Genomic DNA, 18,619 nt, shown 5'->3' with positions numbered 1-18,619 from the left:
GTTTCCTGACTGTGCCATTTACCTCAAAGAGCTGGCTGGGGTAAAGATCAAGTGAGAGCACAGGTAGGAAAGCACAGCGTTACTCATTTATACACTTGAGTCCTTATCATTGGTGTCCTGCTGGTCCTCTGTCTGTAAGCCCGTTTCCTGGGCTTCAGGCTAGCACTATAGTAAAGGAGACCAAAAAACAGTTTTTTCCCCCTTAAAAGGCCAGAACTTTTCAAAGGTAAATAGAGAAAAATAAATAAAAACCTCTGATCCTGGCTTTTCATATAATCTCACGGAGGGCCCTATTTCCTGCGGAAAAGGGCAATGTGGTTATTTTAAAAATAGGACATTATAAACTCTTGGAGTGGTACAAAACTTTAGAATGGACTGGACTCCATTAAATTATTTTTTTAAAGATTTTATTTATTTATTCGCCAGAGAGAAAGCACAAACAGAGGACATGACAGGCAGAGGGAGAGAAAGAAGCAGGCTCCCATTGAGCAGAGAGCCCGATGTGGGACTCGATCCCAGGGCCCTGGGACCATGACCTGAGCTGAAGGCAGAGGCTTAACCTTCTGAGTCACCCAGGCACCCCCATTAAAGTTATTTTTAAAAACTCCTTTTTTTTTTTTTTTTTTTTGCAGCTAATGAATGGCCAAATACAGCAAATGCTCAGATCATAAAATTGCTTGAAATAAAACTAGAATTTGCTCCATGGGTCCCCTTGAAACCCACGCTGCATGTGAGGGCCAGCGGGCTGCCCAACGTCCACCCCCCGCCCCCGCCCCAAGAGGTTTGGATGGCTAATCTCACGCCAGGTAGAACAGCTTGAGTCTCTCAGATACTAAGTCTTGGGGCCTGTGGGGGAAAGTCTGTTCTCCCATTTCCCAGTTTTGTGGGGGCTCGGTCCTGGGAGATCCCACAACCGAGTGGCCTGCCAGTGGGCAGGAGCATTTCTTTGTCACACTTGCCTTTGTCTGGGACCCAGCACAGTAATTGAGATGGATGATGAGGTCCACTTTTCTCTCAGGCCTCAGGAGGGGCGGGTAGCTGGAGTTGACGAAGAAGGCAGTGTCCAACAGGCACAGGTGGTTCACAGACTCTGTCAGCTGGTTCGGGAAGCCATCCAGCACTGTGTCTGAAAGCCAGGATTTACAGTTACCGTCATGCCTTGGTGCCCTGATCTTAGCAGATGGACGGAACACCCTGACTGGAGCTCCTTCACCTGGGCCTGGGCCCCGGGCCTAACTCCTTCCAGCCAGGACCCCCCCCCCCCATGAGTCCCAGTGCCCCTTGGGGTGGGGGCTGATACAGAAGAGCATTATCCTGGGGGCTGTAGCAAGTCTTTGCTACAACACAGATAAAAACTCTTCTGACTTAGCCACAGAGATTTGGGATTGCAGGGGTATAACAATATCTTATAAATCAGTGCACACGCTGGGCCCAGACAGAGCCAGCTGCCCTTTCTGCCCCAGACAGGGAGAATGAGCATCGTTAGGCCGGGCCAAAGCAGCCACTGGCAGGCTGTAGCCAAGGAAAATTCCAAAGACAGGGGCAAGTCAATCTTCAAGCCTTAGCAGGAAGGGGAGGGGGCACCGAGTTGAAGCTCCGTGACCATGATTTAAGACCTGGCCCCGCCACTTACCATGTTGGGGGTTCTTGAGCTGGGTCATCCCTGCTGCACCCTCAGAGGGCACCACTCCCATTAAAAGGGGCCCCCAGAGCACAATGAGAGCAAGTCAAGGCCCACATTTCCCCAAGTTCTACCTGCTAGGATTGTTGTACAGATTCAAGTAATTACATACCAACAGTACAGCACCTACGTTCAGAACCTCGCCAAACATGGAAGACACCCTGGAGAGAGTCTGCCTCCCCCCCAACCCCTGACCCCAGAGAACATGGCCAGAGGGGCTTTGCCAGCCTTTCTCCACAGCAGCCTCAACATGCCCTTCCCCTTTATCCAGGCCAGGGCGGGCAGCCAGGGAGGGTTACCTTTCCACATGGAGAACTGGTTGTTCTGGAGGTAGTCGGTGTGCAGCTGTAACCCCCGCAGGAAGTTGTGGAACTGAGACACGAAGGCCCGGTGGGTGAGGATGCTGCGGAAAGTGTTGGACAGCCACGACCCCGGGATCACCACCGAGGTGTCCAGGACAGTCGCATCACATTTGGGGATTTCAGGCAAGAGTGGCTCATCTTCTGCAGGGGAGAGGGAGGACGGAAGGCAGGTCACAAGAGCTGGGGTCCCCAGACGGCCCAGGCAAAGCCTGCATGATTACCTGACACCCAGGGTTCAGCCACTGGAAGTGAGGCTCACACCGTCCTTGCTGAGATGATAAGGCCCTGGCATTGGGGCCAGGAAGACCCAGGTGAGAGATCAAGGGACAGGGCGGTGGAGAAGAACGGTGATGACAAGTAAGTTGCGGGGGGGGGGGTCCCAGAGAAGACAGGGAATCTACAAGAGCCACTTGTCACTGTGCTCATGGATCCCTACCCGGTTAGCTCTCCAGGGCACTGTGCCCCTCTGCTGGGCCCTCCCCCACCCTCACCGCCCAGTTAGGCCAGGGCTGGCCCCTGAAGCTTGTGATGGAGCCTCCCTCTCTCTCCCCTCCAGGCAAGGACGACCTCATCCTAGCTGCTTTCTCATCTTGGAACCACAGACATGGCGTTGAAACCGGTGGCCAGGTGGATTGGGCCTTGGTTTGTTATCCACCCCCCACCCCTACATCCCCCAACCAAAGAGGGGAAGCCAGTGGGGTCACCCACCGATGTCGTTAACTTTCTCCCTCGTCCATCTGTGGAAGAACTCCTCCGAGCTTTGGGACAGATTCCAGGCATCGAGCAAGTTTAGGGAGAAGATACTGCTCCACAAGCCTAGGGAGCAGGACCAGCCGTGAGTGGCTCTGCCCCAGAGCCCCAGCCACCCAAACACTGCCTGCTTCTCCCTTGACCTTGATGTTCCCTCCCAGTCAGGCTGCTCAGGGGGTGAGACAGACTTTGGTCTCCCCCACCCCCGCCCCGGCAAATGCAGGAGGGTCCCATTCTCAAGGGATAACCTAAACCAACACCCAAACCCAGGACAAGATCCTGAGGGAAAGGAACGGGCCTTCCCCTGCCCCCCCCCCCTCCACCAGGAGTCACCTAGCATGTAGCACATCCGCGACTCTGGGAGCCTCTTCATCAGCCGCCCCATGAAGAACTCAGAGCCGAAGAGCTCGGTGGGGATGAAGGCCCCGTACTTCTGCAGGCCTACCTCGTAAGGGGAGAATTCGCACCACTCTGCATGGGGGGCAGAAGGGTGGCGTGTCAGTCTCAGGCCTTGAGAGCCCCACCCTCCCTCCTCAGGGTTCCTACAGATCAGGGGCATGGAGCACGGGGGCTGGTAGGGACAGGGAGACCACAGTTCCCCCAACAGGGCACAAGGGGGCGCCCAAGACTGGCTACTGCTGGCCAGTCGGACTGCTTTGTCACCTGCATGGCTAGTTTGCTCCACCAAACTGGATAAACCGAGCTCACAACTGACCTAGAAGCAGGCAGAGCAGGTTTCTAGAGTCCCTCAGTCTGGGAACCTTGAGAAATATTTAGAACCCCCTCCCTTTTTTAACTTTACTACCCCCCGTCCCATCAAACCTCTGCTCCTAGAAAAGCCACAAGCCCCCACCAGCCTGATCCATCCACACAGAAGGGGTAGCCAAGTTGAGGTGGAGGGGGCAAATGTGGTGGGTTGGGCGTGTGCTGGGGTTCTGGGTACTTCTGCCTGCTGAGAAGGGACCCCCTTATAAACTAGCCACCAGTGTTACCTCTGAAATCCTGGTTGCTTACATCATCCTTGACATTGATGGTGAGGTAGATGGGCAGGGGGTTCTGGCCCTGGCACAAAGCAGCACGCTGATCTGACAGTTTGGATTCATTTCTCTGTGGGGACATGAAATGGTGAAGAAGCACAGGCAGCCTGGAGGCAGTGCAGAGTAAGGGGGATGGTCTGGACCTCGAGCAGGCCATTTCCTGGCTCCTGAGCCCATCCGGCCACTGTGCAGATCCCAGCTGACACCAGTCAAACCTGCTCTTAAAATGTACCCAGAGAATGTTCGCTCGTCCCTGGGCTATTCACCATCCCAGACACATGGACGGGAGTGGGGGTGAATCTACAGTTTAGGGCTGTCCCTCAGAGTCCCAAGATTCTCCTGGTGTCTCAAGGACCAGAGAAGGAAAAAGTAGAGGTGGAAAAGGCCACCACTGTCCCTCTCCATCCCCATCATCTTCCACCCAACATACCCCGGAGCAGGTGCATTTTTCTTCTCTGCTTTTGCATGTTGGGCTCCCTCATAAAATTTGTTTGGGAAGGAGGAGGAAAGCTGCTTTAAAAAAAAAATCTGAACAGGGGCACCTGGGTGGATCAGTCAGTTAAGCGGTTGCCTTTGGCTTGGGTCATGATCCCAGGGTCCTGGGATCGAGCCCTGCGTCGGACTCCCCACTCGGTGGAAAGCCTGCTTCTCTCTCTCCCACTTCTCCTACTTGGGTTCCCTCTCTTGCTGTGTCTCTCCATCAAATAAATAAATAAAACCTTTTTAAAAAATCTAAACAAAAGGCTTGGAAATGGTGCACCAGCTGGCAGCCAAGGTCAGCTGGCAGCTAAGGTCCCTCTGAGTCCCCAGAACATGGTGCTGCCAAATCAGAGGGGAGTCAGCAGTAGCCAGTCATGGGTGCCCTCTTGTGCCCCGTGGGGGAACTGCGGCCTCCCTGTCCCTGCAGAACAGCCAGGCTACCTACTGAAATGAATCAACCATTGTAGACAGGCCAGGTGAGGGGTTAGAGGGCCACTCTCTGACCTTAGGCTCTATGCAGCTGCCTGCTGGGTGACCATCCAGGGTTATTCAGGTGTGTGAAGGCCCCTGACCTTGTGTGGGATGCTAAACACACATGTGGGGCAAACAACTCTTGGGCCTCCCTTGAAAGGCAAGCAGGGCGCCTTTCACAATGGCCCAGAGATCTGGGCACTGCAAAGCTGAGTCCTGGAAGTAGAGAAAACTGTAGACTCAGGGAAGAATGCAGTCTACACTCACAGTCAAAGGAGTCCGAGGGGAAGAGGCTCCTGCCTTGGCCAGAGTGGAACAGTAGAGACCTCCAAATTTCAATCCTACACTTGCCCTCCTGGGAACCTTGGCTCCTCCTCCTACTCCACCCCAGGCAACACTCAGATGTCTGTTGTCAGTAGCCTGGGTACCAAGTATTGTTTGAAATATTAACTACCCCTTATAGATGTAGTTTCCATTTAAGGAATGGCACAGAGCAGGACCCGGATTTAAACCCCAACCTGCCTAAAACCAAAGGCCAACTCCTTCAGTCTCCACCTGTCCTGCTTCATCATAAGCACAGATTAGATGGTGGTTATCGAGGGGGAGGGTGGGTGGGACCCACCAAAAGCTGTGAGTGCCTCAGTTCCAAACCCCCATTGCCTGGCATAGTTTCTGACATGCGGGAGGTACTTAATTTTTTTGAAAGAAAAAAAAAATGAAGGAATAAATGCACGTCCAAGATGAAGTTCAGGTCATCTATCACTTCAGAGATGACCTTCATCTCTCTAAAGACCACCTAGAATATAATTTGTTATCCTTCCGTTTCCTGGCAAGCTGTGTTTGGAATTCAGAACTCCTCAGAGCCTTTTGGGAGTGGGGCTGAGAACTGCAGGTCTGGAGAGAAATTAGGTGGGAAGCTCTGCTTTGGGGACAAATGACAGCCACAGCTGGTCCCTCCCCAGGGCCTGTGCAGCTGGAAGAGTCTGGGTGTTCACTGAACCACTGAGGGTGTTCCCCTCAATGCCACTGCTCTACAACCTTGCACAGAGTGCCCCAGCAGCTGAGAGCCCCCAATACAGACTGTTTCTCTTCTTGGGCACACGGTGCTCCGATTGTTGGATCTCAGAGCAGGGAGGAACTTCTGGGCACAACCTCTGTAAGGCAGCCATGAGAAGGGGCCCTACAGATCTTCAGCTACAAGGAGTATAATCAACTAAGGGCCTCCCAGTTTGCACTGAATTTGTGCTGGGGTCACAAGGCTTGGGCTGCTCCCAGCACATATCTAAGAGCAGGAGGGATCCTGAGGCATGCGCATTTATGTCCATGGAGGGCCCCAAACTCCTCTGACCAGCAGCTTGTCTAGAGGCCTATCCAAGGGACTTACTGAACCTTCTAGATCAGCAGTCCTGGATGCTTCCACCCAGCCCTTCTTCCCTCTCTCCTCCACTTGGGGTCAGACTTGTATCAGTCTGATGTCTGTCCAGCCTCCTCCAGCTCCCTCCCCCGTTCTCTTGTGGTAACTTGACATGGCCCAGAGGACATGCTGCCAATCTGCAGGACTGTTCCTAAGCCATCCCCACCCCAAGGGTCTCAGTCATACACTAAAGGGATGTGGCAAGCCAAGTCCACAATCCTCCTCCATCATGTGCTTGGGAACCTCATGCTTCCTATGACCCACAGTTGAATCTGCAGGTCTCAGCTAACTTCCTTCTTCTGAGAAGTTAAGTCCAGAACCCCCTGATGAAGAAAGAGAGCAGGTCATAAGCTAGGGCAGGCTGGACCTCAGAAGAAGCTAAGCACCTACCTCATCCCCCAGACAGGCCTCGATCAGCAGGCCCCAGAAATCTGTAAAGGTGACCTTGTAGCCTTCCTGACTACGCAGCCGAAGCTCTTCCTGGAATTTGGCCAGCTGGTCTGGGAACAGGGCAGGCATCTTGTCCTTGACCACATGCCTCCGTGCCTCCATTATGGCAGGCTCCAGGTTTTTGGAGGACCAGTCAGGGTCACGGTATAAGGTAGCCATGGTCCTGGAGAGAGACACACACACGGGGATAGAACTGAGCCAGTCCTGGTCCAATCAACTCTGGGCCCTGGCCAGAGAGAAGGTGGACGGATCGTGGGAGACCCTAACTCATCAGGAGAGGAGCCTGGAGGGAAGGGGTGGACATTTTTAATCATAGTCACAATGGCTACCATGGGCCAGGTATAGCATGTTGCTTGAGAGTGAGGCTGCTGGGGGCACCTGGGTAGCTCAGTTGCTTAAGCATCTGCCGTCAGCTTGGATCATGATCCTAGGGTCCTGGGATGGATCCTGCATTGGGCTCCCTGCTTAGTGGGGAGGGGAAAAAAAAAAAAAAAGAGCAAGGATTCTGGACCAAGATCTTCCTGTGTTCAAAACCACACTCTGCCACGCACTAACTGTGTAATCCTGGGCAAGTTATCTAACTGCTCGTCCATCAGTTTCCCCATCTGTAGAACGGAGAGAATTAGAATTACCTCAAAGAGTTATTGTGAAGGTTGCATGAGTTAATGCAATTTAAAGAGGTTCAAACAGTGGCCAGGACGAAGTGTATGCTGGGTCATGGAGTGGTGAGGCCAACATTGGAACCCAGGTTTGGCTGATTCCAAATCCTGGACTCTTTCCACTTCGTTGCATCCATTCCCATAATTACAGTGCTGGCTAAAGATTTATTTCCCCTGCTTCTTCTGAACTTATACATGGGCAATGGGAAGGAGTAAAACAAAAACAAAAACAGTGACCCCTGTAGCCCCAGGTCTCTTCTTGGCCTGGAGCTAGCTTTTCTGCTGAAGTCAGGACAGCACCTTGGAACCCCCGTGCCCTGGGTGACCTTGTCTGCAGTGTCACTGTATCTGAACAGTGGCCTCTTCCTTTACAGGGCTTGTTGCTAGTCCGGGAAGGTAGGGATTGGTCAAGAGATTTCATGGACAAAAAGCACCCCGCTCTCTGTAAGATTCACTCTTACGTTTACATGTTTAAAAGATTTCAAAACCATCACAAATGATTGATTTTAAAAGGATACTTCCCAGTGCTTTCTCAGGCCAGGAGATGCTTCCCTCTTCCCCTACAGTACTCCCTCCCCACCCACCAAGTTCCTTCCAGTCTCCTGCTTGTCAGGCAGAGCCAGAAGGATGCAGATGCCCCTCAGCCCTGATGGAAGCAGCTTTTATCTCCTTATTGTACTACCCACAGGCCATGCCAACAAACGTCAGCTGTCCTGTCCCATCTGGGCTGAAGCCACAGAGTTTCTGACACACTAGCAGCCCTTGGCCTTCCTAGGGCAAATTCACATCTACTGCTCAAATGTAAGTTCCTAGAGCTCCTCCAGGGTGAGGGGCCACTTGGGACCTTAACGGCTCAGAGGCCTACCAGTCCCTGACAGAAGATGCAGCCATTTTGTTCCAGGGTCCCCTGCCAGGACTGTGCTATGACCTCATGTGGGCCCCTTCCACCATAAAAATATGAAACATGTTTTATGATTGTTGTATAAAAATAAATATAATAATGTTATATTTGTTCTTGGGCAAGAAGTTTTTTTTTTTGTTTTGTTTTGTTTTTTTTCCCCCCCTGATCTTAAAAGAGGTAAAACATTTTTCTGGGCTTCTACAAGCACTGTGGGTCCTAGGCATATGGATACTGGCCTCGTATTCGGGGGACTCGTTCTCCTTGCTTACCAGCAGAGAGTGAAAAAGGCACCAGGGCAGAGGGAGGGGCAAGGATGGGGGTGGTAGGCTGGGGTCAGGGCAGCTAGAGCAGCTGGGCCAGCTCCACACAGCCTAGGAGAGCTGGCATGGTTGGAGAAGGCAGCTATTTCTTCCCAACAGGATGGGTCAATGGTAGAAGTGGGTCACAACTCTTAACTACCATATTCCCAGATCCCTGCCACAGCCCCAAGGCACCCAGGACTGGGAGAGTTATACCCATTTTACAGATTCAGAAACTGAGACTCCGAGAAGTGAAGCTGCTGCCCAGCATCACACAGCTGTAAGGGGTAGAGCCTCCCAGTTTTGTGAGTCACACTACCTTGGGGCAGGGAAAGCTTCACCAGAGACCCTGGTCAGCCTCTTTAGTGCTTGCTCTGGGCTCCACTGGGCAGTGGCAGCCAGCTCCTTACCAGGTGGCCCCAGACAGGCCAGTGATGTAGCTGGCACAGTTCAGGATGTTCAGCTTCTGCAGCCCCAGCAGGTGGCCATACATGGCGGTCATGGACCTTGTTCCACCCCCAGTGGCCATGATGGCGATCAGCGGTACCTGGGAGCACACAGAGGCAGACTGTTGGGGCCGTGCGGGGAGGGAGAAGACACAGACTGACCCACGGAAGCTTAGAAAGAATGGTGGAGGCGGGAGGACTGGCTACAGACAGCAGAGCACAAGGCACTAAAGTGACCTGAAAATGGCCTTTCACAGGGCTAGAATTAGATCTTCCCTTCAAACTCAGTAGTTGGTGAGCATAAATGGTGCCGGGGCGTCACACAGCTTGATCAATCAGCATGTGGTGGCTGGAAGAGTTCTTTGCACAGTTAGTCTAGCCCTCAGTTAACAGGTGATGACACCGGGATCCAGGGGGCTGAGGGACTCGCTTGAGGACCCAGCTAGTGGGCGATTCCCTAACGGCTCCTCCCATGCAAGGATGTGCTATGGGGGTGCCTGGCCCAGACCTGGACTGTGACAGGTGCTCAGTATACACTGTATGTACAACAGCTGGAATCACTGAATTCTTGACGTGGGAAGGAGCGAGGTTGTCACCTCTGGATTCACAAAGGTTGAAAATGGCCTTGGGGTTTTCCTCTAAAGAGGGGAGAGTGGGGAGGGGGATCCTTGCCAAGATGTACTCTATTTGAGCAGGGATGGTAAGATCCTTCTGTCCACTAAAGTCCCATCGCAACCGTCCTCGGGCACAAGGTCTCCATCCTCTTGCACTTAGAGGGTGACCTGCTGCCTGGTGTGGGGAGGGCAGGGTGTAGACCTGTCCATACCTGGGAGTGACAAAGGGCCCTAACAAAGGCACACTCTCTGCCTGTGGGAAGAAGCCTGCCCTGCAGGGGAAGGGGCTTCTCTGTAGTGTGCCACTGACTGTTGTTTTTTTCTGGGGCGGGGGGGGGGGGGGGGGTTCGTATTGTGCGCCTATTTGGGGGGAAGAGAGAATTGAGGAACAAAGAGCCCAGGGCCTTTTGATTGGAGATAGTAGGGCTTCAGCTGTTTTCCTGGCTGGGGGGAGTGGCGGGGAGGAGGCCATTGTGTCCTGTGTAAGACCTCATAAGTCCCCTTGGGATCTGTTCAGTGCCTGGGGAGGAGCAGGGATGGGGAGGGACACTCCTTCCTTTCTCTCTCGGCTTTGCCTTCCCCGCCCCTCCCCCTGCAAACACACAACTTAATCACATTCAGCACAGCCCTCCGCTGGGGACCCAGGAAAGGCAGTGGTGAAGCCACTCTGGAGCAGAGAAGGGCTTGGGGGCAGGTGGCAGTGTGCAGTGTGGGCAGGACAAGCTCAGCTTAGAGGGGGATGAAGCCCCGGCGGGCAGGACCCTGCTTACCCACCTCGTCCGCAGACAGGTCCTCCTCCAGCTGCAAAACCTGTTGCAGCGCCTCGGCCACCACGACTCTCCGCTTCTCCAGGAACTCCTGCTCCTCGGGGCACAGGCTGAAGCCCAGCCGCACGTCCAGTGTCTGAGGGCTATGGGGACAGAGGATCCTGAGAAGCAGGCTTGCAGACTTCACCACCACAAAGACATATCTTTAGGGTCAGTGGGTCATAGGCTTGAAACCAGGTTCTGCCATATACCTTTCCTGTGACTTAGAGTCTCTCCTCTCTCATCTGTAAAATGGGGCTAATTGTGCTTACCTCCCAGCACTGTCTTCCGTACTTAAGGAGACTGACAAATGGAAAGCCACTGAACCCTTATCTGACACTTTAGGCAGGTCCTCCGCAAAATTGGGGGCTCATGCAACCCTCTGCATCCTCAGCCTGATCTGGAAAGCCCAGGAAGACTTCCCCCAGGTATCTTCTATGACCTGAGGCTACACATGGGTAACAGGGAGCCCTGGGATCCCTCTGGACCAGGCTCTACAGTAAGGGCTTTCCTGTGGAGTTCATGTTCTTTGGTAAGTTCTCCCTGCTCCTGGAGTAAATAATCCTTCTGTGTGTTTGTGTAACTATGAAAACCCTCGTATTCCTGATGTCACCCTCTCATCCCTATAGGTCCACAAGGCAGGTGGAGCAGGAGTTGCCGAAGCATGTCCAACACTTGCCTTCTTTTGACCACCTTCCTTCCCTGGACACGTCCAGGATCCTGGCCTGGCAGCCAAGAGCCTAGCTGCTCTGTGTGCCCTCGCTGTTTGCTGCTTCTTAGAAGGGGCCACAGGCTTTCAGATCCCAGAAGCAGTCCAGGTTCTGAGGCTTTGTGCAGCCCTTGGCTTTACCAGAACCTTCCTCCCTCTGCCTATGTCCGTCCCTGGTGTCCTTCCAGGCTCGATTCCCCTGGGACTCTGGGTGACTGACCATTGACAATTTCGGAACTGAGCCTTACTCAGTTGCCCGAGTCACCAACCAGATCACATGTCCTTGAAAGCAGAGCCTGGGAGCCCTGAAATGGTGTTTCCTCCGTGTTGTATGCAGGCCTACAGACGCAACTGTGAGGAAATACCTCTTTCCTTGGCCTCAATGAAAAACAAATAATAAAACAACAGTAATAACAACACTGGTTGATAGTTGCTGAGTATCCCTCTTGTCAGATCACTAATTTTTGGCAAGGGTGCCAAGACAACTCAGAGGGGAAAGAATAGTCTTTTCCACAAATGGTGTTGGGACAACTGGAGATTCACATGCAAAAGAACGAAGCTGTATCCCTATTTCATGCTGTATATACAAATTAACTCAAAATCTGTCATAGACCTAAATGTGAGAGCTAAAGCCATAAGAACTCTTAGAAGAAAGCAGGGGATCCTCATGACCTTGGATGAGGCAATAATTTCTGAAACATAATGCCAAAAGCACAGGTGACAAAAGAAAAAATACGCATGTTCTAGACATTACCAAAGTTCAAAATGCATTTGCGCCCAAGGACATTGTCAAGATTGTATAAAGACAACCTCCAGAATAGGAGAAAATATTTGCAGATCATCTCTCCAACAAGGGACTTGTATACAGAATATAAAAAGAACTTTTACAACTTAACAAGAGGCAAGTAACCCACTTTAAAAATGGACAAAGGATCTGAATAGACATTTCTCCCAAAAGATATAAACATGGCCAATAAGCCCATGAAAAGATGCTCAGCCTGGTGAGACATCAGGGGAATGCAAGTCAAAACCTCATTTCCCTCCCTCGGTTCTAGTAAATCAGAGGGGTAGACAGAAGGAGGGTGCTTTACCAGGGTGTAGACTTCATGTGTAATTCACAGTCCTCGCCCTGGGAAGAGAAAGAGGAACAACTTTTCAGGGATGACGATTTAGAGCCAAGGGGTACCAAGTAAAGGAGGGGCGTCTCACCAGATGGTACCCCCTGATCTGACTCAGCACACACATGGGCACAAACATATGCACACACTCACATGCTACCCTCATTCCTTCTATGACCCTCAGCTCAGCCTCTACTGACTCTCTTTAGCCCCACAGCACAGCCCGCAGTCTCCCACCCCAGCAGACTCCTCTGCCCCGCCTGAGAGAACCCTCTCCCATGACACCGCCCCCCAAGCCCTTCCCATTCTCCTCCCACAGAAACTTCTGGCTGTGCTGCTCAGGGTCCTCTTACCACGGGTAGGGTCACGGTCTGGCCATCAGAGAGGCAGTCAAGGGGCTGGCGGACAGGGCTGTTCTTGCTGTGCGCACAGCAGCAGCAAAGCTGGAAGGATGGGCAGGCTCGGTGAGGGAGGGGTGAGGGGCTCCTCTGGCAGGTCTGGCTGCCCCAGTCCCTCCTACCCCCCACTCCCACCATCGTTGTTGTGTACCCCATGGCTCCACTGGCTCCTGGGCACGTCCACATGCATACAGGGCTGGAAATACTTGGGGTAGTGGAAGCAGGCCGGGTTTGGGCAGCAGGGCTCCTGGCGGCATGGGACACGTTGGGTGTGCTCGAAGGACTCCTTCACTGTCACCAGGAGGTCCTTCACTGGAAGAGAGGACAAGAGGCCTGAGCCCCTAGAAGCCTCTCACTCCTCCACCCCAGCTTGCACCAAGAGAGAGCCAAGCTGGAAGAACCTGGGGGCAGGGATTCAGAAGCATCTAGGGCACAGATTAAAAGGCTTCCAAGTCTCATTCTGTAAGGCTGGGCAGGGCCCAAGAATCTGTATTTAGTGTGGCTGTGTATGATGAGGACAAAGAAGGTCCCCAGCAGGCCTCGAGATGCTGAGTTCCCTGGACTGGTCCTCCCAGATTCTGCTTCTCCAGGAGGTGCCCTGCATCGAAGACAGGCCCTCTCCATACCGCCAGTTTGGGGGTGCGGCTTCTTCCTCCTTCCCTCTCCCATGTCTGGGCAGCTACGCTGCTCTCCTCTCTTGGGACAGGGCTGGAAGCTTTGCATGACTGAGATGGAATGGAATGGTAAGCAGAAGCAGCTTGTAACTGTGGATCTCTTAGGTCCCTGCTGGCCATGAAATGCTAGGACCCTCTGTGAGGAAGGGGCACAGCTAGAAGGGGGCGTGGGGGTTGTCAGTGCCGACCTGCCCTGAGGAAGACCACTGCAGCAGACCAGGCGTGCAGGGTCAACCCGTGTGGGCAGAGAGGGCTGTGCTGTGCCGCTGACCCTGGCCCTGGCCCAGGTGCTGAGGGTCCCATGGGTGCCTGGAAGAGCATGCTCCCTATAGAGTGGCAGGGAGGCCAGGGGTTCATGACCCCTGAGGGGGAGGTGACCCCGAGGAGCGATGGCCAAGCTCAATCAGGATGCAGCACAGGATAGCTGTGGGAAGAAACACTGACTTCCCAGAGGAAGTCAAAAGACTCACTTTTCCTCCTCTTCTTCTGCCTCCTACACTCTGCATGAACCTCCAGGCGGGAGACTTGTCGAGACTGAAACAAAGGAAGTGGGGTCCGTCTGAGCGCTGGCTGCCAAATGGAGGAGATGAACCCGGGGACAAATACAGCGCTGGTCTGATTTGGGGCCTGCTCCCGGGAACCATGGTGTGCCAACCACATTTTCTGAACCCAGAAAATCTCATTAAGAGATGCAGTATTTGAAAATGAAGTTGTCCTGGGGCACCTGGGTGGCTCAGTGGGTTAAGCCTCTGCCTTCTGCTCAGTTTATGATCCCAGGGTCCTGGGATGGAGCCCCGCATCGGGCCCTCTGCTCAGCGGGGAGCCTGCTTCCTCCTCTCTCTCTCTCTGCCTGCCTCTCTGCCTACTTGTGATTGATCTTTCTCTCTCTCTCTCTGTCAAATAAATAACAAAAGAAAAAAAGAAAAGAATTTTTTTTTTAAATCTTGAGGGAAAAGAAAAAAAAAAAAGAAAATGAAGCTGTCTTCAAAAATCTAGGCTATATGCTTTCTATATACCAGGAGTCATGTTCTCAGCTACACGTCAGGGATGGAAGCTGCGGGATTGGTCCAAAATAAAAAGAGGGAACGTTCCTCTTTTGGGGCTTTGGAATGAGAACTCCCAACAGAATAGTCTTCTAAAAGTCAGATTCTTTTACCACAGTCTCCCAAAGACTGATTTCGGGGGCGGGGGAGAGATCTCCTCGAATCCTGAGGCTTGAGATGCATTTATTTAGCTGAAATGTCTGAACCAGAGCTGAATTATGACAATCTTAAAACACCGAGTTTGTACTTGTAGAGGAATTGGAGCTGGGGTTGGGGGGCAGGGGGGATGGGACGGAGGCTGAATCTGGGAGGAGGCTGCTTCCAGGGAGATGCTTTTACTGGGGAGGTTCCCAAGGGGAGGGGTCATCCTTGTGGGATATGGGATGGATGTTCCAGCCCCTGCCTCCCCAGAAGCAGGGGCCCGGCCCCCACCCCACCACCCAAGTCCCCGTTGGCCAGCTTCAGTTAGTCTGACTCCTGGAAGGCTCTGGGACAAGGGCTTGGGTGGGCTGTGCTCTCTCCCATGGTTCTGTTCTCCTGGGAGCAGCAGCCATGTGTGGCCTCTGGAGCTACAGGAACCTGGAAGGACAAATTACCACCAGCACGCCGTTGGTGATGAGGATCTCCGGTGGAGAGGAACTGGAAAACAAAATGAGAACTCCTGGTCAGTTATATCGTTCTTGCCTGATTTCTCAAGAGGCGTTAAAGAACCTAAATCGGGGCAATAATGAGATAGCAGAGTCTCCTTGATTCTTATAAAAATCACGGCTCAAGAAATCTTAGATCACAGAGTGCCTGAGTGGCTCAGTTGGTTAAGCATCTACCTGCCTTTGGCTCAGGTCATGATCTCGGGGTCATGGGACTGAGCCCTGCATGAAGGCTTCCTGCTCGGCGGGGAGCCTGCTTCTCCCTCTCCCTCTGCCCCACCCCACTGCTGGCTTGTCCTCTCTCTCTCAAGTGAATAAATACAGTATTAAAAAAAAAATAAAGCAACCTTATATCTGTGGATTGTCAAGGCGAAAAGTGGCATACATTTTAAATAGAATATGAAAAAATAAATGTAAAGGTTGGAAGAAGAGTTCCTTTTTAAAAATTTTTATTCCTTTTTTAAAAGGTTTTATCTATTTGACAGACAGAGAGAGAGTACAAGCAGGGGGAGTGGCAGGGAGGGGGAGAAGAAGGTTCCCGCTGAGCAGAGCCTGATCTGGGGCTCAAACCTAGGACCCTGGGTTAATGACCTGAGCTGAAGTCACTTAACTGACTGAGCCACCCAGGAACCTCCTGACTTTTTCTTTTTTTTAAAGAGATAACTATCCTAGGGGTGCCTGGGTGGCTCAGCGGGTTAAGCCTCTGCCTTCAGCTCCGGTCATGGTCCTGGGATCGAGCCCCGTATCAGGTTCTCTGCTCAGTGGGGAGCCTGCTTCCCTCTCTCTCTCTCTGCCTACTTGTGATCTCTGTCTATAAAATGAATAAATAAAAACTTAAAAAAAAAAAAAGAGAGAGAGAGATAACTATTCTTTATGCCCAGCCAGATACCCAACTGTGCTTTCTGCACAACTTTAAGGAGCTATGAGGATAAAGAGGTAGCTAGAAAAGGCTGACCCTGCCACCTGCAACTGGTGGAAAGATTTCTGGTGGCAGAAACAGCCCATTCCCCTTTCTGTGCTGTATTTAATTCATGCTTTTAACAAACAGTTCTGATCTAGCCGGAGAGGGGCCTGGTGCATATGAAATGCCTTCATATTATAAAGTCAAGAATGTAAGACTTCAAGGTTACAACTAGCCTATGGGAGTCTACAGTCTCCCTTTGCCAAAATCAGGCCCAAGATGATTGTGTCTCCAGATCAACTCTTCCTACCAATTTCGACGTGTTTCATTTTGCGAGCTACAAGGAATTTCCCCCCAAGTCTTGTTGAATCAAGGACTGGAGGAGAGAGTCCTGATGTTCTTCAATGGGACACAAAGTTGATTTTAATTTGTTAATCAGCGGTTGGTAGGAAATGAGGCACCCCAAGGAGTTCTACATGCCCCTAGGTAGAGGACTCTTTCGGAATGGAGTTTGACAAGCTTTCTTGTTCTAGCTCCTGCCTCTCACCCTCCCCCTTTTCCTGAGGCTGATCCTGAGTCCAGGGGCTCAGGGCTATGGGGACCACAGAGAGGAGTCAGCTGCCCAGTCATAAGACACACTAGTATCCTGGGCAGGCTTCTCCCCTCTCGCCCCTTCTCTCTTTGTCCTCTTCTCTTTCCTATCTTTCAGCTCTGGGGCCCAATCCTACTCCAGTGCCCAGCATAGTGAAATCTCCAGGACCTCAGGTCATTTTCCTAGTTGAAACTGACAGGAAATAATCCCACATGTTGGGCCTGAGCATCTCCTTGATGAGGCTCTAGAAACTGGCTGCAGAGGGGACAGGCTGTTTCAGACCAGGGTTTGGGGGAGGTTTTGTTTTGTTTTGTTTTTTGATTTTATTTATTTGAGAGCAAGAGCGAGAGAGAAAGGATTGAGAGAGCACATGAACAGCGGGGGAGGGGCTGAAGGAGAGGGAGAAACAGACTCCCTGCCGAGCTCATGGAGCTCCATCCCCGGACCCCAAGATCATGACCTGAGTCGAAGGCAGACACATAACCAACTGAGCCACCCAGGTAACCCTGGGGCAGTTTGTTTTAATAGTTCAGGGTCAAGGAGGAAACCCCCTGTTCCTGACCTCTTTCTCAGCATGGCTTCTCCAAAGCCCCATCACTATGGGGCAGAAATTCTTCCCAAAGGCCATTCTCAGGAATGCAAGGGGCTGAAGCAGGCAATTTGGCCAGAGTTCTAGATCTCTGAAGCAAAACTGATGTTAGTGGAACAGGGTGATCAGGGCAGGGCCCAGGCACCTGTAGTATTTAGAAGCTCGCAAGTGACTCTGAGGCACAGTGTGGGGTGCCAGAGGTGAGAGTGGGAGAGGGAGGTTAGCCCAAGAGCAGACCAGGCTCTGAAATGCCTGCTCAGAGCCACTGGGGGGTTAGGACCATGGTGGGGTCCTGGAGGATGGGGTCTACTCACCTCTCCTCCAGCAGGAACTCGACTTCCAGCTCTTCCATGCCCTGCCAGGGGGATAAAGGGAAGGCAGCTGTGACTGGGGCTGCCCCTGTCTGTTCCCAGACATGCCCCTTTAGCTTCTACCCCCAGCTTGCCATTGCTCTCCTGCCTTCCCAAGGGGCTCAGCATCTGGGGCAAGGGAGAGCTGAGACTCAAGCACCAAAGGACAGAGTCCCCTTCCCTCATCTGTTCCTTCACACCTCTTGTTGTGTAACTTCAGGAAGTTGTGGCTTCATGGACCTTAATTTCCCTGCCAGAATGGAAGCCGGGCAAGAGCAGAGAGACTTGTCCTCTGCCGTGTCCCCAGGGCCCAGAACAGTGTCTGGACCATAGTAGGAAGTCAAGGATTTGTTGAATGATTGAATTGATTAACATCTTGGTCTTGTCCAGCTCTGACTCTCTCTGATTTGCAGATTTACCCTTCTTTATCCTCATCTGCCCTCCGTCCCCTGGGCTATCTCAGCAGAAGGACTCTTAGGGGAGAAAAGGGAACCAATACTTACTCCATCTCCATTTTGTACCATGAACAGTGCTAGGGGCCTTAATTAGGTTTTTCCTTTTCAGGGTCACAACAACCCTGCGAGGTATGCATCACCATTGCCATTGGACAGATGAGGAAAAAGAGCGCAGAAGAATTAAATCCATCCTGCCAGGCCACACAGCTAGTAAGCCTGACACTGGGACTGAGCCAGCAGTACTGTCGTTTTCTGACTTGGTGACATGGAGAGAAGCCCGAAGAGCAGCACCAGACATAAGCAGCTCTTCCTTATGAGACAGGACGCTGAGGGCCTGGACACCGGCACCCACCTCTGGGTTGAGTGGGAACTTCACATGGGTTTTCTTTCGGAAGCAGAGTTTGGTGAGGTCGTAGAGGATTGTCAAGAGATGGTCATCTGGTGTCAGTGTGTCTTCATCACAGACGCTCAGCTCTAGCACGTTCTGGGGAGAAAGGAGGGTGCAAGTCTGGTTACTGTGCTTGCATGGACCCATTTTCTTAGCAAGGAGGTGGGTCTCAGGGATGTGGAACAGCACAGAGGTCTCGGCTCAAGCATGACAGACATTTGTAGAATGATGAACTCGGCGGGAGGGGGGAGATCGTGTCTAAACTCTCCTTTATAACTTTCTGAAGACTTCCTGACCCTCAGCTCTGATTGTCCTGGAGAACTGTGTTATTTTGCAAGGTTGACAAGGACCTGTGAAGTGTGGGGGATATCATTTCACCTGGGGG

The 18,619-nt window shown here is 52.3% G+C and overlaps 1 protein-coding gene across 8 annotated transcripts in view; it reads right to left on the bottom strand.

Moving 5' to 3' along the window:
* The window catches only part of PLA2G4E (phospholipase A2 group IVE), a 61,410-nt gene that overhangs the window by 1,486 nt on the left and 41,305 nt on the right, over positions 1–18,619 (bottom strand). For all 8 annotated transcript variants that reach the window (XM_082735475.1, XM_082735481.1, XM_082735479.1 and 5 more), the window contains 15 exons: positions 18,199–18,330; positions 17,356–17,396; positions 14,909–14,951; positions 13,740–13,803; positions 12,747–12,907; positions 12,551–12,640; positions 12,171–12,208; positions 10,339–10,474; positions 8,915–9,051; positions 6,586–6,808; positions 3,786–3,900; positions 3,127–3,264; positions 2,752–2,859; positions 1,981–2,184; positions 960–1,126 (listed from right to left, as the gene is read on the bottom strand). In XM_082735475.1, coding sequence (XP_082591601.1) covers positions 960–1,126; positions 1,981–2,184; positions 2,752–2,859; positions 3,127–3,264; positions 3,786–3,900; positions 6,586–6,808; positions 8,915–9,051; positions 10,339–10,474; positions 12,171–12,208; positions 12,551–12,640; positions 12,747–12,907; positions 13,740–13,803; positions 14,909–14,951; positions 17,356–17,396; positions 18,199–18,330 — 1,797 coding nt within the window. The remainder of the gene's footprint in view (positions 1–959; positions 1,127–1,980; positions 2,185–2,751; positions 2,860–3,126; positions 3,265–3,785; positions 3,901–6,585; positions 6,809–8,914; positions 9,052–10,338; positions 10,475–12,170; positions 12,209–12,550; positions 12,641–12,746; positions 12,908–13,739; positions 13,804–14,908; positions 14,952–17,355; positions 17,397–18,198; positions 18,331–18,619) is intronic.

The sequence above is a fragment of the Mustela nivalis genome (genome assembly GCF_964662115.1).
Source record: "Mustela nivalis genome assembly, chromosome: 6".
Classification (NCBI taxonomy): Eukaryota; Metazoa; Chordata; class Mammalia; order Carnivora; family Mustelidae; genus Mustela; species Mustela nivalis.
Note: the sequence above shows the minus strand (reverse complement) of the source record. Positions and strands in the feature narration are given on the sequence as shown.